General features: G+C 52.2%; 2 protein-coding genes across 2 annotated transcripts in view; one reads left to right on the top strand and one right to left on the bottom strand.

Moving 5' to 3' along the window:
- Nucleotides 1-2162: 2162 nt before the first annotated feature.
- Klhl21 (kelch like family member 21) lies at nt 2163-11212 on the bottom strand. Its single transcript, XM_028757906.1, has 4 exons — nt 10164-11212; nt 7240-7645; nt 5477-5549; nt 2163-4582 (listed from the first exon to the last, which is right to left on the bottom strand). Exons 1-4 carry the CDS (start codon nt 11182-11184, stop codon nt 4289-4291), a joined length of 1794 nt encoding a protein of 597 aa, XP_028613739.1. The 5' UTR covers nt 11185-11212; the 3' UTR covers nt 2163-4288.
- Nucleotides 11213-23765: 12553 nt separating this feature from the next.
- The window catches only part of Phf13 (PHD finger protein 13), an 11149-nt gene continuing 10687 nt past the window's right edge, over nt 23766-24227 (top strand). Inside the window, exon 1 of the mRNA XM_028757925.1 lies at nt 23766-23864. Coding sequence (XP_028613758.1) covers nt 23826-23864 — 39 coding nt within the window. The 5' untranslated portion in view covers nt 23766-23825. The remainder of the gene's footprint in view (nt 23865-24227) is intronic.

Genomic DNA, 24227 nt, shown 5'->3' on the forward strand with positions numbered 1-24227 from the left:
TTCTCCCAGCCTGGCCTGCACTGAAGCTCCCCTTCCCAGCCATCCCCTCATGGAATCCAGTCCCAGGCCTTGACCTGAGCGCAGCCGCTTCCCAGCCTGGGGAACCCCAGCAAGCTGAGGAGGGAATAGAGGGCCACTTGCTAAATAGCACCTGTCCCTCACTCTTGTGCACCAATGGGTAGTGTCCTTATCTAGCATAGTGTAGGTGAGGCCAGGGGTCAAAACCTCTGAAGTTGGACAAAGCGGCCAGGGCCCATGGTGATGGCTTCATCGGCCAGAATTAAGCAAGTCTAATGAAGCTGAACATGGCAGTGGCAGCTAAGCAAGCTGGCCTCTTGCCCATGTAGGGACCCACCCCTTGGGAGGGCCCTATCTTGGTACAGACCTTCCTTGAATGGGAAGGGTCCTAGGTAGTCCCACCTTTTACAGAGCAGTGTGCCCTGGGTCACGGGTACTGCAAATGTTCCTTTAAATCTTCCTACGTGGGCTGGAGAGATGGCTCAGCAGTTAAGAGCACTGACTGCTCTTCTAGAGGTCCTGAGTTCAATTCTCAGCAACCACATGGTGGCTCACAACCATCTGTAATGAGATCTGGTGCCCTCTTCTGACCCGCAGGGATACATGCAGGCAGAATACTGTATACATAATAAATTAAAAAAAAAAAAAAAACCACTTTAGTGCTGGGCAGTGCAGAGACAGGTGGAGTTCTGAGTTCAAGGCCAGCCTGGTCTACAGAGTGAGTTCCAGGACAGCCAGGGCTACACAGAGAAACTGTCTCAAAAAACTAAAAAAAAAACACACACAAAAAAAACCCTTTAAATCTCCCTACATGCCTGAGCGAGTTCCTGCTTCACCCACATTTGTGTGGGCTAGCACATGCTCATGCTTCTCAGACATCTCTCCAAGGACTGAGAAGGAAACCTCTCAACTGTTCTGAAGATAGCTTTCTCATGCCTGCTTGGCCTATGAGTGTAGGAGCTCCAGGGCCTGGGTCGCCCTTGCTGACTGCTAGGGCTTCCTCAGTGTGGTTCCTGGGGTAGTGGTATGATACCATCTTTGCCGCAGTTGGTTGAGGCTGTCACCAGTACTTCCTTGCTAGAGGAGGCATAGGCCTTTATAGGAGTGTCAGATACGGACATTGACCAGCCAGACTGACTCGGTGCTCATGGCTCTGGTAGCTGGAGGTGGGCTTTGCCTAATCCCCTTGCTCCATGGGATGGCATAGCTATGCCCCCTGCCCTCACTGGTCCCTACTTGAGTCGGGAGACTACTAGGAAACCAGTTTCACTCGGAATTTACACACCCACGTGACTCTCCTTCCTTGAAACAGATGAGGTAGAGGTAATGTGTGTCATTCAGCTGCTTCAGATCTGGAGATGCTACAGGATACAGGACTGGGTGTGGCTCAGTGATGTAGTATTTGTGCATCCACCCCTCAGGGTCCTAGCCTGTTTCCTTTCCAGGCACCAGCCTCCCCTGGTTTTAGATAGGCTCTGAGGAAAGAGTGATCCAGCTTGAAGGCCTTGAGGTGCTAAGTCTCAGCCTGCCGGAGGTGGGGGCCTCTAAAGCAGTGGTTCTCAACCTTCCTAATGCTACAACCCTTTAACATAGGTCCTCCCATTGTGGTGACCCCTAACCATGGAGTCATTTTCACTGTTACTTCAGAACTGTAGTTTTGCTTCTGTTATGAACTGTAATGTAAATCTGTGGTTTTCAGTCTTTTGGGGTTAGCCACTCAGGTGGAGAACCAGTGCTCATTGCCAAAGGTTCTCCCAGGCACAGGGTCCAGCTTTACGGGAAGGAGCCTACCGTGGTGCATCATGCATGTTTCACCCACTGACATAAGAAAGGGCCTGAAAGACTCCCTCATACGCTGGGCTCCCCAAACTCACACCTGCCAACACCTCAGCCTCAGCCTGATCCTTCCCACCACACCTGCCTCCCACACCAGTGTGAGCCTTTGCACAAAGGATTCCCAGAAGACAGACCAGCAAGAGGTTGGCCTAGACAAGAGTTGGTGGCTCATGCCTTTAATCTCAGCAGTTGGGAGGCAGAGGCAGGTGGATCTCTGAGTTTGAGGCCAGCCTGGTCTACAGAGTGAGTTCCAGGAGAGCCAAGGCTACCCAGAGAAACCCTGTCAAAAGATGAAGGCCATGACACCCAGCATATAGAAACATTTTATTTCAAAAATTAGGGAAGCATCCTAAAACCTTAGGATGCTGCACACAGAAGCTACAGAACAGACAAAAATAAATATACAAATGTGCCCAGCCACTGGTGACTGAGTGCCGCCCTCCTAAGGAAGGCCGTTTTCATAAGTCTCTCAAGTCATAAATATAAGAAAAATCCCTTATAGATCAGCATCAAATACTAGGCACAGAACTTCTCATAACTTAATGTTGTCCTAACATATAAAAGCTTTATACATGTGACAGGGACAGTCCCATACCCAGGTGGCCCAGCTTCAATCCTTGTTAGTGTTGAGGCTTGTGTTAAAGTGGTGGGTTACAGCCCAGAGCCAGCGGCAAAGGTGAAGACAAGGGAGGCAGGGAGGCAGGGAGGGACTGTCCTGGACTCCCGGTGGGTCCACAGGAAGTGCCTGCTTTTTATTCTCTTTAGTTTTCCTACAGCCCTGATGTGGGAAGCTGAGTACCCTGGAGCACAGGCAGGCGGAGCGGCCCTGTGCAAGTGTGCACTACAATGCAGTAACTACTGCAGGCTGCAGGAGCAGCAAGACAGCTCTTCCTCTGGAAAGCCTCCTAGCCTGTCCCTAAGAGAACTGAATAAAACTGTCCCCAGCACTGAGATTAGTACCTGACACAAAGGACCCCACCCTGCTGTGCTGAGGCACCCCACAGCAGAGTGTCAACACCTCCAAGTGGCCCTGGGAGGCAGCTCTTTAAGGTTTAGAGAAGGAGGAGGCACTTGAGGGACAGGCTGGTGGCACCAGAGAATGAAACAAGCCACCGTTGCACATCTCCAAGGGAACCTTAGGTCACCAATGGGCCTGGGTTGGGACAGCACTGACCCATACCTACTGTCTTTCCCAGGGTCAGGTGCCCAGGAGAGCATTCTAGAACATGGCTTTCAAATCCAACAGGGTTGATATGTGCAGTGCATGGTATCAAACAGGAAGCAGGTGGGTACCTGGGAAATTAAGGCAGCCTCCTCCCCAGCTGGCCAAGAAGAGGGTGGGAGGCATGTGAGGGGGTAGAGACTTCTGTTCCCAGAGCCTCATTCGCCCTTGAGTTCACTAGAAAAAGGCAACTCTGAACTTTGGCTTTGTCTATAACAAAAAGTCCTAAATGCCCTCTTCCCCAGAAAGATAACAAAATCCCAGCCAAGCCCACTGCGTACAAAGGGGTCTCAGCTCCCAAACCCAGGAAACCACTCAAAGTCACAAAGAAACCCAGGAATCCTCCTAAGCTATGGTCCAGGTGCCTTAGTACTTGTGCCCCTGGGCCTACGACCCTAAAAACCCTTAAGTTTTCCACACATGGCAGAAAAATTCTCTCAATGACAGTTTGTACATCTTCAAGTCAGGCAAAGCCAACTTGTCTCTTACCGCTCCCAACTCTCGCTTCTTTTCGAGGTCAAACCACAAGCATTTCAAACCTACAGCCAAGTGCCAGGGCCGCCCCACTCGGCTCTCTTTAGAAGCAGGAGTCTCTGCTCCCAGGTCCACTTAGCCAAGTGTCAGCGAGGCTCCCGAGGACAAGCCACAGCAAGCCAGCTTTGTGAGCCTCCAGGAGGGAGTCCAGGGAGAGCCTCCTTGCCAAGCGAGATCATGTGCCGTGGGGAACAGATCTTGGACTCACACTGTGACAGTCCTCCAGCTCAGTCTCAGTATTTAACTCCTGTACGGTGGGACCCCAACAGTGGTGTGAACACCCCTCTTCCTTCAGCACTGGCTCCAAAGATCCTCGGTACTGGATGGGGAATTTAGCACTTCACTGCAGCCTTTGTCTTCCTGCATTCCCAACGCTCCAGCCCAGGCCACTTTCTGACCATTACAGGACCTTCTGCTCTGGGAGCGCATGGGCCCAAGAGGGGGCAGCAAGGAGAGGCACCCTGCACAGTGAGCTGGATGCTATGAGCTGGAGGTGACTTCTGAAGGCAGATACATGATGGTGGTCACCACCAGCTTAGTCCCCAGAAGCTGTGACATAAGCCCTGAATGCAGAAACCTTTACACTGCGCATCTAGGGGCTCACTAAGCACCCTCGAGCCACTCCCCTGCAGGTGACAGGCCCCTTGCACCAAGGCCCTCCCCTGGGCCAGACCTGGGCTAGTGTAGCTCCTCAGGGTTCTGTGGCAGCCTGTGGCGGCCTGTATCTGCATCATTGCTGCCACTGTTCAGCTCAAAGCCACGGCCCCCTGCCGGTGTCTGTGGCATGAACTGGCGGAAGATGCTCACACTGCCATGCCAGAAGGTGGGCTCTGGAAGCCGCCCCACCACACTCCATGCCCGGGTCTCTGGGTCATATGCCTCCACCACATCCGAGAGTTCAAAGGTGTTGTCATACCCCCCAGAGACATAGAGCTTGCCTCCCAGGACAGCCAGGCTGCCCCCGACGTGTACCTGTGGGTCAAGGGGGGGAGGAGTGAGAGAGGCAAGCGACTGTGCCCAGGCAGACCTCTCTCCCCAACTGCTCTAGTAATTTCCAGAGAACAGCCTGGCACATCATAGCCACAGCACTGAGAACCACCCTCGGTCAGCTTCCTAGATGTATAGACGGAACAGGACAAAGCTTCTCATTCCCTGTGTGGTCAGCATGGTCAACAGGTGTGGCTCACACCCAGCATCCCTGCCTCAGTCCTCTAGGGCAGGCTCGTCCATCCACTCCATCATACACACAGGACAAAGTATGCTGGGATTGGGACCCTAGTCAGATACTACGAAACCCTTCCAAGGGTTACCACACCACCAGCCTTAGACCTTTCTTCTAAGCAAGCAGAGACAGGAGACACCCCCCCTGACCAGACAGCAGCCGCAGTGTGGGTGCCCCTCCCCCACCCCACCCTCACAGCACACAGCGTGTGTCCAATAAATGTATTACATCACCAAGGCCATTCCTCAGGTAGCAAGTAGGGGTACGCCATACCCAGAGACCCATCCGAGCCATTCCCTTTAGTCACAATGGCTGCTGGTGCTCACACAAACACACCAGCCCTGGGGCCTCTGCATTTGCTGCCTCTCTGTGGAAAACTCATCTGATCCCTCACCTCCTCTGCTTGGTGGCTCACAGTAAGGGTGTGGCAACCACTAGCCTGGTCCCGAGAGCCTGTCTAACACCCGGTACTGGCAAGTTTCAAACGTACGGTAACAGGAACCTTTCATTAACTCAGAACACCTGGAGAGGACTTAACAGAAGCTCCACCTACCGTGACTGTCCCTCAAACAATCTAATGACAGTTCAGTTGCAAAAGCAGGGCTAGCCTGGGCTTACAGGCGATGCCACGCCTGCAGATTTACCTGATTCATAGATGGAATCTTATCCCACTCATCCTTAGTGGGGTCGTACACATCCACCTCAGCAGAGTCATCCCTGTGAGCAACAGAGAAGAGATGCGTGTTAGAACAGAAGCAGCACCCTGGATGTGAAGGGCAGGAGGGCCCTCAAGTTGTTCACTCTTTCCATGAACCTGTACGTGTATCTTTGAGTCAGGGTCTTGTTTTCTAGTCCAGGCTGGCTTTGAACTCACTGGGTATCCCTGTACTCCCTGCCTTCTCTCCAGCAGAGACAAAACAAAGAGCCACAGCGTGAAGTGGCCGGGCTGGACAGGGCTCCCAATCTCCTCTCTTCAAGGCTGCCACCCCCTAACCGTAGTTAACATCTTTGCTTTTTCTAGAAAGCAGCATGGAGTCTGGCCAGGAGGCCCCATACAGCAGCTCTTTCATTGGTCATTGATAAGAGCTACAGGGTGCTATGGCCTTCAGAGAGCACTGGCTGTGTCCCTGACAGGCCTATCAGGACATAGGTGCACTCTGGAGACAGGGTTACATGGATCACAAAACACTGCCTTCCTTCCAGGCATTGAGGCCCGGCAAAGCCGGCTTCCTGTGTGGATGGCACAGAAGCAAACCACTAAGTTGGGCAAAGCCCTCCCACTTCCTTGTGGAGGGCTAGCAGTCAACATTGACTCCCATCTGTAAGACGAGCAGCAGGTGTCAGAACCCAGAACAGCCATGGGGAACGTCCTGCCCTAGGACCTTAGGACAGGGAGGGCATTCTCAAAGGTACTGGGCCCACAGCCACCGCAGAGGGGCTGAAGAAAAGACCTGGCACTCTTCAAAGTTGTATTTATAGCCAGTCCCTCCCACTTCTTAAAGATACCACAGGAGGTGGGGCGAACTAGCGAAGGGCCAGGCAGTTTTATAACAGGATTCAGGAAGGTTCCAGGGCAGTCTCAAAGCAGATTTTCAGGTCCTGAGATTTAAAGACACCAGACCCTTCAGCCACTTAGATGACAAGCAAAACACCTGTGTCCCCTTTAAACTCCTCAGAGCACAACTGCTTCCCGTTTGGAGGAGCAGGGCAGGCAAAGCTCCGTGCTGTTCCCAGGCTCAGAAGCAGAGGGCACCCACCCGTGGGATCCCAGATCAAAGTCTGTGACCAAAAGGAGGCATTGGGCAATGCCTGTCATCCCCCTCCCTCTGTCCCAGCCCCCACAGCTGTTGCCAGGCTCTGGACCAAGAAGGGAGGCGGTGAATACACACACATGCACACATGCACACGCATGCAGGACAGACAAGTTTTCTCCCAGATGCTCAGTAGCCACTTAGGCAAGGTGTATTTGACTGCGACCAGTCCAGTCATCAAAAACCCGTAGATGAGGCTAGGGTTGAGCTGAGATCTCGGCCTCAGACACACGCGTGTGCCTGCACATATACGTGACTGGTAGATGCATGGTAAGGTAAGCTACTGGCTGTGAGGCTAGGCACTGCCAAGACTCCACTATCCTTGACGTAGCCTGATTAAGAAAATGTAGCACTGACTGCTCTTCCAGAGGTCCTGAGTTCAATTCCCAGCAACCACATGGTGGCTCACAACCATCTGTAATGGGATCCGATGCCCTCTTCCGGTGTGTGTCTAAAGACAGCGACAGTGTACTCATATACATGAAATAAATGGTCTAAGGGGTGTCCCTAGCCTCTCTCTCATCCCCGCCAATACTTATCTATGAAATGGGCACAGGGATGAAGAGGAGCCAAAGACCAGTGCACCACGGCCTCACCTGACAAAGTACATGAGTCCATTCAAAGTCACAGTCTTGGGTGCAAAGGACCAGGGTGGGAGCTGGCCACAGTCCACCAGTGACCACAGATCGGTGTCCGGGTCATAGCACTGTATCACCATGGTCTCCTTGCCTGCCAGGGAGCCGATGGCGTAGAGTCGGCCTCGGCAGGCAGTGGTAGAGCAGTTGTCCATGGGGTAGGTCATGGGCCGCAGAGCCTCCCAGGAGTCGGTGGCATGGTCATAGCGCTCTGTGCTGTCAGCTGCTACCACGTACAGAAGCCCATCTAGCACCGAGGAGCTGTGGTACTCTCGGGCCTTGAGCATGGGCGCCACCTCTGTCCACTCGTTCACGCTCGAGTTGTACCTCCACACGCAGTCATAGAGCCGGGAGCCGTCAGACCCGCCTGCCGGGGCACACAGAGGACAGATAGATGGTCAGCCCACGTGCCACGTGTGGTGAGTCATCCACCTGTGCCTTCCTGGACTTCTGGGTCAGCCTCTCCCTACGGAGGAATTAGTCTCACCCCTGTCACTCAAAATACACCTGTCCCCTTGGGGGCCTCACTAAGCTGTCACGGAGGCACTGAACAGACAAATTGCTATCAAACCAAAAATGATGCCGCTCCCAACAGTGCTGGACTGCGGCTTCAGCTAGGCTGGTAGAGCGCTTACCATGGCATGCATGAAGCCTGGGTTTGCTCCCCAGATAGCAACACATCTATAATCTCAGCACTCACGAGTTCAGGTTACCCCGGGCTACATGAGATACCATCTCACGAAACAAAATGAGGGGGGAAACCACCAGCTACCCTTTCGGGGTCCCTGGTTCCAGCCCCAGTACCCACACGGCAGCTCATGACTCTAGTCCTAGGGGATCTGACGCCCTCTTCTGGCTTCGGTGGGTACCAGGTGTGAACAAGGTACAGATTACACCCAGGCAAAACACCCATATACATAAAAAATAAAATAATAAAATGAAAAGTACCCTTCCTCACATAGCCTTAGGTTTCCCCCCACCAAAACCACTGTACTTCTTAACTAACTCAGAACGTCCAGCCTTGGGTCTGGGTGGCTCTTCTGGGCAGACACCAAACATGGAACTTGGCCACCAAATCCTAGACTTCCTGGGCACCTTCAAACCAGGATTGTGCCTGGACAAGATGAGAATCCACACCGTCCCCCAAGAGACTTGTTTGTTTTTGTTTTTCGAGACAGGTTTTCTCTGTATAGCCCTGGCTGTCCTGGAACTCACTCTGTAGACCAGGCTGGCCTCGAACTCAGAAATCCGCCTGCCTCTGCCTCCCAAGTGCTGGGATTAAAGGCACGTGCCATCCCTGCCCAGCCCCCCAAGAGACATAACACAGCAAACCACACCTCCATACACTCTGGGGTTCTAGTTTTGCACTTCAGTGGAGGGCACAGGGACGTGTTTCACTTGACTTTGTTATCAAGCTATATAAGTGCGACACACAACGGTATGTGTGTGTGTGTGTGTGTGTGCACGCGCACGCGTGTGCATGCCAACAAAAGTCTTTTTTAAAAAGGCCATTAAGGAGGCAGATCTCTGTGAGGTTTAGGCCAGCCTGGTCTACAGAGAGAGTTCCAGGACAGCCAGGACTACACAGAGAAACCCTATCTTACAAAACAAAGCAGAAGTAAAGTAGGTCTAAGACCATGAGACTATCATGCTATCAGAAGACTGCAGGAATCCTGGGGGCTGTGCCCCTTGGCCTTCCCTGCTGGCGCCTTGAACAGGACAGAGACATTCTGTCTCTCAGCCCAGAGCTTTTGAGGAAGGAGTCTGAGGCTGAGGGACACTGCAAAGCAGCTGAAGCGGGTTCCTGACCCTCAGGAAAATCCCCTACCAGCAGCTGAAGGCAAGGACGGTGCCACCTGCCTGAACCTGATTAGCTGTTCAGCTGTGACATTTATCCAAGGGCGAGTCTGGCCAGTTCTGGGAAGGCGTTCTCTGCTCAAAATCACTAGCCAGACTTCAGAGGAGATGGGGTGGCAAGGGAGGAGCCCCAAACAACACAGGATAGCCTCTGGTTGTTAAAGAGGGATACATTCTGGCAGGGTTCAGGAGGGCTGGACTCAGGGTGGCTGGTCTGGAACTGCTGAGGCTAGAGCTGACACTGACCAAGTCGGGAGGTGTCCTCTCTTCTGCTCGACATAGCTTTGTGTGGAATGTGCCACACTAGGCACAGCCCCCAAGACGACCCAGCCTCATGCCTGCCCGCCTGATAATAGGACCAGAGGCCTCAGTGGTCTTTCCTTATATAGCAGTTCCAGAGGCCATCCCTGTTGGCCTCCTGTAACCTCCCTCCCGTTTGATCAGGGATTCATCCTTAGTGAAAAAACGTGGGAGAAGCCCAGCACTGGGGCAGGCTGGGGCCGCCTACCGTGACTCGGCAGTGTTTTGGGGTTTCAGCCAAGTAACTGGAAGAAAATCTCTCAACATGTGACCGTGTTTACAGTCGTAGACTAGTGCAGTCTAAACACCATGTGATCCACAGTGCACCACCTAGGTGCAGGCTCGAAGAAACCTTGTCACTGGTGACAGAGCCGTGAGTCAGGAGGCCCCCGTGGCTTAGCAGGGAGGGAGAGATGCCTCACCAGGCGCCAGCCAGCATCCTGTCCCCGCATTCCTTGGGGATTAAAAGAAAGCACCCATTGTGCCAGGTCAAAGCCCGGGTCTTTTCCAACCCAAAAGAGGGAGGTACCTCGGGCCAAGGAGTTGGCTAAGCAAGGCACGCTGTACTATACGGGCACAGAGATCCACAAAGGAGCTATGTCTCTGCTCGTACAGGGGGCTCTTCTAGCGTGGAAGCAAAGGAAGAAATTAACGCAGTCGCCCTGCCAAGGCCCCTAGAACGCCAGGTCCTGAGGATATCTCTCTTGGAAATCCACCAGCGCACTCACCCGTCACGTAGATGTCGTTGCCCAGAGCCACGATACTATAGCCCCCGCCTAAGTGATCGGGGAACTCGGCCAGGTAGCGCCACTGGCCGGTCTGCGGGTTGTAGCAGTCGACCGTGACCAGCTCGTCGCAGTCCTGGTCGCAACCTCCCACCAGCACCAGGATCTCCGCCAGGCCGGTGGACGGGCGCGGACGCATGCGGGGGCAGGGCCCGCGGTCGTGCCGGTCGTAGCGTGCCGCCTGGAAGTCGCGGGCCTCGCGCAGCAGGCGTAGGCAAGGGGGACAGCGCGCCACCAGCGGCTCGGCCTCCACGTGTGCCAGCAGGTAGAAGCGACGCACGAAGGGCAGGCGCACAGCCTCCAGCAACTGCGGCCAGTGCGCCGCGCGGCGCGGGGGGTCGGCGCGGACCCAGCGCAGCGCCAGCTGGTAGGCCGCCTCCTCCTTGGGGACGCACAGCCCGTCGTCGCGCAGGTAGCGCAGCAGGCGCGCAAGTGGCAGCCTCTCCAGCTGCTCGGCGCCCAGCTCGCCCACGTGGCGCAGGATGAAGCGCTGCGCCGCGCTCGCCAGCCCGGAGCAGCTGAAGGCCTCGGCGAAGTCCTGCATGTCCAGGCAGTTGGCCAGGTCGAGCTGCTGCTGCAGGAAGGCGCCGCACGCCTCCTTCACGGCGGGGAACTGCAGCAGGTCGGCGGCGCGCAGCAGCGGCTCGGCGTTGTCGCCGCTCACCGCCACTCGGCCGGTGTAGCTGAAGTCCAGGAGCAGCTGCAGCATATCGGGCGGCACCCCGTGCAGGCGCACGCGCTCGGCGCGGCTCTCGCGCAGCTGGCCCGCGAACATGGCGCGGAAGTAGGGACTAGCGGCCGCCAGCACGGCGCGGTGCGCGGGGAAGTCGCGGCCGCCCGCCGCCTCCAGGGTCACGTCCAGGAACTTGCGCTCGGCGCGCAGCTGGCTCAGGCCGCGCAGCAGGCTCAGGGCGTGCGCGGGATCGGAGAAGGGCAGCACGGCCAAAGGCGCCGGCCGCTCCATGACGCGGGGCTGCGGGTCACAGGGACGCCCCGGCGCGCCCGGCACCGCCTCTATAAATACGCAGGCCAGCCGCGGCCTCCGTGGGCGGGGTCTGTCGGGGCGGAGCGCCACTAACCGTGCCCATTTAACCCTTCTGTTCCCAGCACTGCTGTCTGAGTCACCGCCGCCTACGTCGTCCCCTTTCCTCCCTTCCGGGGGTTCCAGTCGTCTCCAGCTGACGCTCCGCTGGAAACGGCGGATGACAAGTGAGGGCTAACCACTCCCCAGCCCAGTGGTTTGCAGAAAGAGGCCTGGAGAGGCTAGCTCGGCGCCCGAATCCGTAATCACCCCTTTGGTCCCAGATTCCCTATTGCGCCCCTGGGAAACCTCGGGACATCTGGAAGCGATGACCCTGTTTTAGTTTCAGTGGCTTCAGGGGTAGCGACTTAACCCAGTCAGATTCCAAACAGTATTTTCACAATTCAGCACCCAAACACGCACAAGTCGAAGGGTTTTCGTCGTCGCCTTTTATTCTTGGCGCGTTTAAGCAAATCGGAGCCAGACCCCAGGAGTGTGCTCCACTGTGTTCACGCCTGAGTTTCTCGCGTATCAGCAGGCAAGTGCAGTCAGCAAAGTAGTAGTTTTACTTTCTAAGCAAGCTTCTCAAAAAGAGGTAGGAGTAGGTCTGCTAGGGAGCGCCCGGGCTCCCAGCCCTCCGGGTGGCTTAACGGGTCCAGCTCGAGGTCCTTCTGAGAGGCACCTTGAAAAGCTGGAGAGCTGGCCTGCAGTCATAGTTGAGTGTGCAGTGGGGGCGGTTTGTATGTATATGTGTGTAATATATGTATGCACTCTCGGAAAAGGAGCCTCCCCACTTAGAAGCCATATTTGGGTTTTCCTTTGCTTAGTTTCAGGCAAGTGTGGCGAGAGAAACGTCAGTGTTTGTTAGTTAACTGTCCCCTACCTCCTTTCTGAAAGCATTCCAGCCTCAAGCCTGCCCATTAGCCCCAGGGAGGGCTAAGCACCCTGGAGTCAGTCCGTGGACTGTCATTCCTGGACTGCTAGGTTGACACAGCCTTGGCTGGAGACGTTTAGTTTTATTCCATGTCTCAAACCTTGCAGGCTTTCCACTCGGGGAACCTCTCCTCCTTTTCCAATGAGAATGCATCTGGTCTAAATTTCAGGTCAGCATGGGAAGCCCAGGTTCTATGGAAGCAAACATGCAGGTACCCAGGCAACCGCCTGTTGCCCATAGAAGGACTGTTCACACAGCTATTAAAGGCAGAGCAGCATTCCTGGGCCCAGGAGGCTGGCCAATAGCTTACACACAGCCCTTCTGACAGGCTGAGCAGCCAGGAAGTGGGATGCTGGTAGGAAAGTCCTACAATTCCTTGGAGTCAGCTCCACTCAGCAGGAAGCCTCAGGATTAAACGCTACAGCTGAGAACGGAGTATGGATTTTGTTTGTTTCTGCTGGAGATGGAATCAAGGGCCTTGGGCACACAAGGCAAGCACTTTATCAGCTGAGTTCAGTTTTCTCCTCTCGGCTCCCCTCACTCCCAATATCAAAGGGTTGTGCACCATGTGCTAGCCCCATAATGCACCCCTGAAGAATGATTATGTAGATAGTTACTGAGATGGGAAGATATGCAAGTGTGCATGCTAGGTCTGTCAAGTCAGACTGCACACAGTGGGACCCATGCTAGGTCTGTCAAGTCAGAATGCACACAGTGGGACCCATGCTAGGTCTGTCAAGTTAGACTGCACACAGTGGGACCCATGCTAGGTCTGTCAAGTCAGAATGCACACAGTGGGACCCATGCTAGGTCTGTCAAGTCAGCCTGCACATAGTGGGACTCAATTGTACAAATCACCTAGAGGGGAAAATGAGCCTTCTCTGTTTGCTTTCTTGGAGCTTCTCAGGTTTGAATCCAGGGCCTGGCTCCTGCTTCATTTAGCTCTTTTGGCAGCCTTAGAATTGTTTTGGTTTGAACTTTCTTGTGGTTTTGCTTTTGTGAGTTAGATGTGCCTTCATCCTTGTGAGTTCTGCAGGAGTACACTGTGTCGAGAAGTCAGGTGACAATAGCCTCAGGTGCTGACTCGACTTGTCTTGTTTTTGAGGCTGCTTGGATCTCACAGAGATCCACCTGCTTCTGCTTCCTGAGTGCTGGAATTAAAAAGTAACCAAACCTGCTGGTCTGCCACCTTGCCTAAGACAGTAGTCTCTTTGTTAGTTTTTCACCACAAAAATCCAAAGTAGGTGGACTTTAGACTTGAAAGAATTTGCCTTTCTCCAACTCCCATCTCCCCGGGAGCAGTGCTGGGATTGCAGTGGCTTCCATTAAATCAGCATTTATGTGGATTCTGGGATTTTGTTTTTGTTTTTTCAAGACAGGGTTTTCTAGCCTCTGGCTGTCCTGGTACTCACTCTGTAGACCAGGCTGGCCTTGAACTCAGAGATCCACCTGCCTCTGCCTCCTGAACGCTGGGATTAACGTCCTGTGCCATCACTGCCTGGCTTCAGATCCCAATCTTTTCTTGACAATCATCTTTACCTACTGAGCCACCCTCCAGCTCTGTTTTTAGGGATTTTGAGACACGTAGTCCAGGCTAGCCTAGAACTATGTAGCCCAGGCTGACCAGGCTTCCTAAGAGCTGGGATTGTAGACCTATGTCACCATGACCATCCTGGGTTCTTTCTCTAAGATGTATGTAGCACTTTTGTTACAGAAAGAAAATGCAGGCACGTAAAATCAAGACCCGGATAGGGGAAACAGCTCAGCGGTAGAGCAACCAGGGCCTAGCATACACAAGGCCCTGGTTTAATTCCTAACACCACACAAACAAATATAAATAAGGATAAGAATGACAATAATAATTAAACTTGGCCAGGCCCTTAATCCCACCGGGGAGGCAGTAGAGGGTAGATCCCTGTGAGTTCCCCGCAATCTGGTCTACATGGTAAGTTCCAGGACAGGTAAGATTACATTGAGACACTGTCTCAAAAAAAAAAAAAAAAAACTAAATTATACCCAGCCACTCATTTCTATGCCTAAAAGCTTAGCTCCAAACCAGTGGCCTAGAGATTCCTCTTGGTTCTTGAGCCATCTTTACTGGGTAAGTTTAGCATTACCTCTCCCTCCCCCGGAGAAATTTCCCCTTACAGCAAATGGAGACCATCACAGGAAACCACAACTGGATGCAATGCAGAATGCAGCCCCGGTGGATACGGCTACATCATGGCTCCTACATCTATGGCTCAGGGAGCATCCTGGAAGATTTTAAGAGCCAGCATACCAGAAACTCAGCTGTCCAACAGTCTCAGCTAGAAATGGCTATGTAAACAAGACCGAGACAATGGGAGTATCCAAGGACATCCTAACGTGATGGGGGAGATTTTCTAGGGTCCCAGACCTAGTCAAAAAGATACAGGCAGCTGTCAAGGGCTTAGGGCTAGTCCTTCCCATGGAAGGGTCCCCTAACTGGTTGTCCAGTACAAACTGGTCAGCCCTGAAATCATGTGCACACAATCAACAAAAAAAGATTCAGCAGGCTTTATTTGCATATTTTGTATACACATAAACTCACATATAACAATAATAACCGAGGAAGAAGAGACTATCAATCTGAGAGTAAGGGGGTTTGTAGGGAAGATAGAAAAGGGGTATGATGTAATTGTACTGTCATTAACAATGTATAAAGATTAATTAAAATTTAAGGTACTTTCCTTAAACGTTGCTATTAAATATGCACAGTTATCTAAACTATATGGGGCTTTTTCTTTTCTCTTTTTAAAGATTTATATATTTTATGTATATGAGTACATTGTAGCTGTCTTCAGACACACCAGAAGAGGGCACGGATCCCATTACAGATGGTTGTGAGCCACCATGTGGTTGCTGGGAATTGAACTCAGGACCTCTGGAAGAACAGTCAGTGCTCTTAACCACTAAGCCATCTCTCCAGCCCTATTTTAGATTTTATTATTTTATGTGTGAGAGTTTTGCTTTCATGTGTATCTGGGGGCCACATGTGCTGGTTCTTGAGGAGGTGGTGAGATGCCATGTGGGTGCTGGGAATTGAGCCTGGATCCTTTGTAATGAGAACACGTGCTTTTTTTTTTTTTTTTTTTTTTAGTTTTTCGAGACAGGGTTTATCTGTGTAGCCCTGGCTGTAGACCAGGCTGGCCTTGAACTCAGAAATCCACCTGCCTCTGCCTCCCAAGAGCTGGGATTAAAGGTGTGTGCCACCACTGCCTGGCTGAGAACATGTGCTATTAACCACTGAGCCAACTCTGCAGCCCTTGGTCTGTTTTTTTTTAATTATTAACATTTTTAGGGACTGGAGAGATGGCTCCGGAGCTAAGGGCACTTGTTGCTCTTGTAGAGGACCCAGGTGATGGTTCACAACTGTCTGTAAATCTAATCCCAGACGAGCTGACCTCCAAGGATACCAGGCAAACACTGATACCCACATACATACACATATGCAGGTGACACAATCCTACAGATAGAATAAGTGCATGTAAATCTTTTTTAGCTCATTATGACGCCATCAACCCAACAGGCAGGCGTGGAGACCAGTAGTGTGGTGAGAGCAGACAGGCCCAGATTTAGAGCTCTCAGCTGTGTGTGGAATTCTGAATGGCCTACTAACCCAGGCATGCTAGCTAGTCCCTCCTTCTCCTTGGGAGTCTCAAGAGCTCAGCACGGGAATGTGAGACATTTATTCCAAGCAGTGTGACAATGTCAGCCACACAGTGAGCCTAAATGTGAGGACATTTTGGCTTACTAAGGTGACTTAGACCTCTTGGGCTATCCAGCACCCTGCTGTGGCACAGGCTCCTCTTTGGAGAGGGAGATGTTAAACTGCAGATAAGCAGGAGTTTAGAGATTTTTCAATTTCATGAAAATTCTAGTTCACCTCTTCTAAAGAAAAAACAAGCAGTGCTGGAGGTAAGTAATTCAGTGGGTAGAATGGTTGCTTAGCATGTATGGGCCCTAGGCTCAAATTCCAGTCCTGGGGGAAACTATAAAAACCTGTACAAGCTGCCACCTCCGCCTCCTCTTCCTCTTTCCTCTTCCTCCCCCCCTCCTTTTTTTCTTTTTTCTTTTGGCAGCAGGGTCTCACTATGTAGCCTTGCCTGACCGGGAATTTGCTATGTAGATCAGGCTAGCTTAGAACTCACAGAGACCTGCCTGCCTCTGCCAATCAAATGCTGAAACTGGAGGCATGTGTCACTACACCTAGCCTAAGTCACTTGGTTGTGAAAATGTGAATTTAATGTTTGATATGTGATTTAACCAATGGTACTACTTAAATAAAAACAAAACAAACAAACAAAAAAACACAGCAAACAATAGTTCTGGGCCTGTGAGGTGGTGGCTCAGCTAATGACGTCTGTTCCTACGACTGGTGACCTGAGGTTAATCCTTGGAGAGAGGAAAGCAGCTGACAGATCTCCTCTGCTCTCCTCCACACTATGGCACTTGAGCACATATAGGCACAGAAAATAAAATTAAAAAACTATTTGCACAGGGTGTGGTAGCATAGACCTGTAATTTCAGCATTCAGTTGTTTAACTCATGGAGATTTTGAGTTTGAGGCCAGGCTAGGCTACATAGCAAAGCTGTCCCAAACACATTTTAACTCATAGTCCAGACTCACGGACACCCTGCTTGCCTGGCGATCCCTAGTTCAAAGGAAAATAAAGCACTTCACTTGGCGTTCAGACTCTAATTTTAGATAGGCAGGAGGTAACCTGGACCTTTGGGAAGACTGTTATCTTGGGTTTTGTCTCAGTATTTTTCTTTGAGAGTGGGTATTGCTGTGCAGTTCTGTCTGCCCTAGAGCTCACTCTGCAGACCAGGCTGGCTTCAAACTCAGAGACCCACCCGCCTCTGACTCCTGAGTGCTGGTCTTAAAGGTGTGCACTGCCACCACCCCAGTCCCCCTTTGTTTTTAGACAGCTGTAGAGATTGCTCAGTGGTGGAGAGCATTGACTTCAGAACCTGGGCTTGATGACCAACGCCCACATGGCGGTTCACCACCTTTTATAATTCCAGTTTCAGGGGATCTGGTGTCTTTTTTTCTGGATTCCAGTTGCTCCAAGCACACCTGTGGTGTACAGACACATATCTGTAAATACACATACAATAAAAAAATTTTATTTATTTAATGTATATAAGCGCTCTACCTGCATATACACCTGCATGCCAGAAGAGGGCATCAGATCATACTATAGATGGTTGTGAGCACCATGTAGCTGCTGGGGGTTGAACTCATGACCTCTGGAAGAGCAGACAGTGCCCTTAACCACTGAGCCATCTCTCCAGCCCCAATAAAAACATTTTTTTTTTTTTTTGGTTTTTTGAGACAGGGTTTCTCCGTGTAGCCCTGGGTATCCTGGAACTCACTCTGTAGACCAAGCTGGCCTCGAACTCAGAAATCCGCCTGCCTCTGCCTCCCAAGTGCTGGGATTAAAGGCGTGCGCCACCACCGCCCGGCTAAATATTTTTTTTAACTTTAATTTTATGTGTTTGTGGTTGTACACATTGATGCGAGTTCCAGGAAGTCAGAAGAGAGGGCAGGGCCCCTGTAGCTGGAGTAACAGGTGTCAGGAGCTTCCTGATCTGGGTGCTGTGAGCTGAACTCTGGCCCCTGAAAGCACAGCAACTGCTGACTCAGGTCTCCAGCTTTGTGTTATCTTTGTAATCTAGCAGTGTGAACCTAACTAAGAAGCTGACTTGACTTCTTCATGACTATTCACCCACTGATAATTCAGTCTGCAAAGTACCGATGAATTACTCACATGTGTGCTCCTGCTGTAGCCCAGGTGTTACAAGCTGAAAACAGTATGATTCTAAGGAATACACACACACACAGATACACATAGGTACACACACAGATACAGAGACACATAGGCACACACACACATACACACAGATACACATAGGTACATGCACTCACGCAGATACAGACACATAGACACACAAACAGACAGACGCACAGACACACGCACGCACACACCACGCAGTCTCCGGAGCAAGGAGGGCAGGAGGATTCCTAAGAACATACTCTGGCTGGATCCAGTGCAGTGTGGTCAGAGGAGCACTCTGCGCAGAACAAGCCTCTGGCGAAATTCACACCCACACTCCGACACAGTGAAACCTGGAGGCAGAGAGTGTTCCCCAAAGTTCCCCCAAGTGAAGGAGCCAGTGAGATTTAGGTAGGAGGGGCTATATTTGGAAACTCAATTAAAATAAACGCATTCTCAAATTACTTACTGGGAAACCGTGGTGTTCTTGGTATTTTTAACTTGTTGCCACCTGGGCACAATGTTGGGCTCCTTCCCTCCTTTTATGAGCAATCACAACTGTCTGAGAGTCTGAGAGTCGACATTCAACAAGCACACACTTTCCCCCTCCCCTGGTAGAAAATTAAAAACCGGTAACTCCCAGGGTCTGGATACCATGGCTAACGTGTCACTTAGGAGCTCCAGGGTCCCTCACTGTGGGAGCTAGGAACAGGACAGCGCATGGGAAAAACAAGGTAGTTTGGAAAAACAAACAAACAAACAGGTAGATCCGCTTCCCAGCTAGAGTGACCCTTCACTATAGCTGCAGGCTATGAGGAAGCTTGGGTTAAAACACTTCAAGCAAATTCAGGGAGCAGTTGAGAGACCCAGCTGCACTTGCAGAGGACCCCATGATTGACATCCCCTCCTGACCTCCACGGGCACTGGACACATGGTACAGATGGCCATGCAGGCAAAACAAAACAAACCAAAACCTACCCCTATACATTTCAGAAGATTTTAGAAATATTTAAATATTTTCAGTTAAATGTATATACCTGTGTGTGGTGGGTCAGTACACTTGAGAGCAAATAGCAAAGGAGACACCGGGCTCCTCTACAGGTGGACGTGCAAAGGAATGTGAGCGTGCACACACGTATGTGGATCCCGACTAAGGTCTTGGGAACAGAACTGAGGTTCTCTGTAACAGCAGTCCTTACGCTTGACTACCAACAGAGCCAGCTTTCCAGCCCCAGATGTCGTGGCTCTGAAATAATTTAAGCAGTTTTGTGCTAAGAACCTAGGACCTCATCTCATGTCCATTAGGCAAGTACCCACCATGGACCTACATCCCCAGCTAGAGCCCAGTGGGGTTTTTTTTTTTAAATAATTTATTCTTCATTTCCAGTTTACAAGTCAGGCTTTCTTTCTTTCTTTTTTTTTTTAAAGATTTATTTATGATATATGAATACACTGTTGCTGTCTTCAGACACACCAGAAGAGGGCATCAGATCTCATTATAGATGGTTGTGAGCCACCATGTGGTTGCTGGGATTTGAACTCAGGACCTCTGGAAGTGCAGTCAGTGCTCTTAACCACTGAGCCATCTCTCCAGCCCCCCCCCTTTTTTTAAGATTTATTTATTTATGTATGTGAGTACACTGTCTTCAGACACATACCAGAAAAGGACATTGGATGCCATAGTTGTGAGCCACCATGTGGTTGCTGGGAATTGAACTCAGGACCTCTGGAAGAGCAGACAGTGTTCTTAACCTCTGAGCCATCTCTCCAATTTATCCATTTTTTAAAAAAATTTGTTCTTTTGAGGCAGGGTTTCTGTATACAGTCCCAGCTATCTTGGAACTCTGTAGACCAGGCTGGCTTTCAACTCAAGAGTTCAATTTGCCTCTGCCTCCAGAGTGCTGGGATTAAAGGTGCTTGCTACCCCATGGCCCGACTTTTAAGCAGTGCTGGAGATAAATGAAGGGTTTTCACATGCTAAACAGCCACCACTTTTGGAGGGAGCCTGAGGCAACCTCAGTGTATAAGTAGCCTGAGCTGTCTCAGAACTCTGTCCACAGGCCAGACTCAGGTTCCCTAACATTGGGATTAGGGTCATAAGCAATCATGCCAGGCCTCAACTTACTTTTTTTTTTTTTAACGTTTAGACTTATGTGCATGAGTATTTTGCTTGCATTTTTATTCCTGCATCATGTTCATGTGCGGTGACCGTGGAGGTTAAGGGAGTTCACAGGATCTGCAACTGGAGTTACAGATGGTCGTGAGCCACCATGCGGGTGTCAAGAATTGAACCCAGGTTCTCAGTAAGAGGAACAAGTGCTTTTTACAAGTTTTTTTTTTTTTTTTTGGTTTATCGAGATGGGGTTTCTCTGTGTAGCCCTGGCTGTCCTGGAACTCACTCTATAGACCAGGCTGGCCTTGAACTCAGAAATCCGCCTGCCTCTGCCTCCGAAGTGCTGGGATTAAAGGCGTGCCAAGATTTTATTATTAATCTCACAATGTAGCTCTAGCTGGCCCCACAGCAGAGTGTGCTGAGTGCTGGAATTATAGGTGCTCACCACTGATTTTTACTTTATTGCTATTATTTTACTTATTTGTTTTTTTTCAAGACAGTGCCTGCCTCTGTTCCCCCCCTCCACCCCACCCCCCGGGATTAAATGCATGAGACACTGAGTTCCCATTTCTAATGTAACACATGTGTGTTTCTGAGTGTGGGTTTGTGTATATGGAAGTACTGTCTGTGGAGGCCAGTGGAAGCATCGGGTCCCCTAAAGCTGGAGTTACACTTAGTGTGGATTGTCTCATGTGGGTGCTTGGAACCCAGAGTTTACTCTTAAGCCCAGTCCTTCAGCCAGTTTTTTGGTGTGAGAATGACTTGGCTGTTTACTGTGAAGTTTTTACCACAAGGAATAAAGTTCAGGTGTAGTCATTTACTTCTTGGTTTGTATCTGCATCTTGAGATGGGGTCTTGGGACATCTCCAGGATGGCCCCAGGCTTCTTAGGGATCCAAGGTTGACCAGTACTCCAGATTCTCTCATCTCCCAGACTCTGGGCTTACAGGTATGCGTTTATCATGCTAGTATGGTGTGGTACTTTCTTTTTCAGATTTATGTGTATAAGTGTTCTGCTAGCATGTATGTTTGTGCACTACTCGTGTGCTTGGTGACCTCAATGTCAGACGAGGGTGTTAGGTTCTCAGGAACTGAGTTATGGAGGGTTGTAAGCTCCTACCTATGTGGAACCCTGGTCTTCTGGGAGAACAAGAAGTGCTCTTAACTGCTGTTGGTCTACCTCTAAACTACTAAAGATACCATATCCTAACCTAAAGCCTAGCACACAGCTCGGCAAGTTGCAGTAATCTTGGCTACAATCCTAGGTACCCTACCCCCAACCTTTCTAAGATAGGGTTTTCCTAAACTGTTCTGGTCAACCTTACACTCTCTCTGTAACCCAGGGCGGGAGGGGTGGTAGTGGGGTGTTTAACTTTCAGCAATCCTGTCTTTCCTTTGGATGCTGGATTTACAGTCAGTACACCTGGCTCTGAAGTCCTTTTTTTTTTTTTTTTTTTTTTAAAGATTTATTTATTTTACTTATGAGTACACTGTAGCTGTCTTCAGACACACCAGAAGAGGGCATCGAATCTCATTACGGATGGTTGTGAGCCACCATGTGGTTGCTGGGATTTGAACTCAGGACCTCTGGAAGAGCAGTCAGTGCTCTTAACCGCTGAGCCATCTCTCCAGCCCTTTTTTTTTTTTTTTTTTTTTTTTGGTGGTTGTTGTTGTTTTTTCGAGACAGGGTTTCTCTGTATAGTCCTGGCTGGCCTGGAACTCAGAAATCCATCTGTCTCTGCCTCCCAAGTGCTGGGATTAAAGGCGTGGACCACCACTGCCCGGCCCTGAAGTCCTTTTTTATACAGGAAAAACCCAAGCCACTTCGGGTGACAATGGCCATGAGCAAAGGAGTCAATCTCCAGACTTTGCTCTGGCCACACAAACCAGGTCGCACTGTAATTCTGCATTTCCTTGCGTTTCATCTGTGTGTTACTTCACTGTATCTTTTCCACAGGGTCTCACTATTGCACACACCACACAAACAAAAAACACAAACAAAAAACAAAACAGCAGCAGCAAACTACTTTTATTCAGGTAGTCATCATGGTAGGTATTTTACGGTTCAGGGAACTGAGGCCGATAGCATTTCTGAAATCACCCCAATGTTTGTTCTTATGGTAGTGTCTAATGTACCCCATGTTGGTGGTCCCCAGTTAGGCAACTTTCCTCCTTCCTTCCCACTTCCTCCTCCCCCTTATTTACAAAAGGCCCGACTGGCCAGGAACTCACCGTGTAGACCAGAGTGGCCTCAAGCCCCTTGTGGGCCACTATGCTTGGGCACACCTATTCCTATCTTAATCACTGCTCACATAAAAATTAGCTGAACCTTGAAAACAGCGATTGTCAACCGACAGACCTACTCACAGGCGCTCAAATATACTGCTCTTCCGGATGTGTCAGAATGTATCCTTATTCGAGTTTAAAACCTCGTCGCTCTTTTGACAGTTTTTAAAGTAATCAAATATAATACCGAACGTGTGTTTCACACACGTATATTTTTCCTTCTAAACGATTGCCAACGTTAAAAATAACAGTAGCAGCCTTACGGTAATGTCACCAAGGCACTCCGCTAAGCGTTCCGGGTCCATCTTTCACACCCACGGGAGAACACTGCCCACTCAACCATCACCAGCCCTCGGAGTCACCGCGGGCACCACGCAGCTCTCGCGTTTCTCCGCACCGGCCGCCTCGGATCCCAGGAAAAGCGAAAACTCGGGAGGCGCGGCGTTTCCCGTCGCCGCAGCCCGGAGGACAGCGAGGGGAGAAACAAAAAGCGAACTGAAGCCGGCGCGTGTGTTGGCGGCGCTGCGCTGTCCCGGAGTTCGGTTCCATCTTCCGCTGCGCGTACCGGGCGCCCACAAGTGACCCAACCAGGCCCAACGCCGCGGTCACCGGGAACCTCCGGCTAAACGCCCGCGGCCGCGAAAACAAGTGCGCTCCGCCCTCGCGGACGTCAGCGGCCCGCCCCCATCCTGCCCAGGCAGCCAGGACACCCCCGCCCCACAAAGGCCGAAGCTGAGGCCCCACGGGAGAAAGCGGAGCCCGGGCCACCGCCCTCCGAGACCCAGGCCGCTGCTCGACCCCGCCCCGCGCAGCCCGCGGGCTGCCGCCCCTCCCCCACCAGCCGGGCGGTGCGAGCCCCCGCACCTCCCCCGCTCCGAGGCTCCCGAGTCCTGTCAGCACCGCCTCCGCATTCGTCCGCTGCCGCACAGCCTCTTGGGAGTTGGCGTTCCAAGACGGTCTCTAGACTCCGCGGCGCAACGCTAAAGGGACTACCATTCCCACAATGCCGCGCGCCGCGCGGGCCACACCCCCACATGACGAAGTCCAGACAACCCGGACTACAGTTCCCGACGACCCTCCCGGCGCTCCCGCCCTCCCTCCCGAGACACGAGCCGAACTGGGCGTCAGGTCGGGGAGCCGGTCGGGTTCCCGCTCGCTGTCGCCGCCGCCGCCGCCGCCGCCCCCCACAGTGCCTCTCCCGCCTCTCCACAGCGCCGGTCGTGGGAGCTGCATCCTCCACTCAGTTCTCCGTGGAGAGTCCAGTTCGGGATCAGCGAGCCTGCGACGCGACACACCGACACCCCCGTCACCTCCAGCCCGGGCGACCCCTCCCCGGCCGGGTCCGCCCTCACCCTGCGCGGTGCCGGAGCCCCCTGGCCCTGAGCGTCCCGTGGGCCCGCTCCCGCACTCCGGCCTCGGCACTCCCACAGCCGCCGCCCCCCACCCGGAACATGGACTCCGACTCCTGCGCCGCCGCCTTCCACCCGGAGGTGAGTACGAGCTTCGTCTCGCCGCCCCCTCCCCGGCCTTCGCTGCACTCCGGGTCGAGCCGGACCCCGGGACGCCGTCTCGAGCCCGGCCTCCCTCCCCCACGTTCGCCCGGCGCCCCCAGCTCGGGCCCGCGCCTTTGCTCCCCGCCGGTCCTCCCGGGCGCCGCGCCCACCCTCCGCCCCGAGGACACGGTCCTCCGCCGCCCCGGCTCGGGCTCGCGGGGGGTCTCTTTCCCCACTTCCCCGGTGCGGGCCCGGCCCCCTCGGAACGGCTACGCGCGCGGTCCTGCCGCCCCCTCCACCGGCCAGGCCGCGCCCCGCCCCCACGGCGCCCGCGTCCGGGGGGTCCGTACTCGGGAGCCG

Source organism: Grammomys surdaster, unplaced genomic scaffold, assembly GCF_004785775.1.
Source record: "Grammomys surdaster isolate TR1022 unplaced genomic scaffold, NIH_TR_1.0 126185, whole genome shotgun sequence".
NCBI lineage: Eukaryota > Metazoa > Chordata > Mammalia > Rodentia > Muridae > Grammomys > Grammomys surdaster.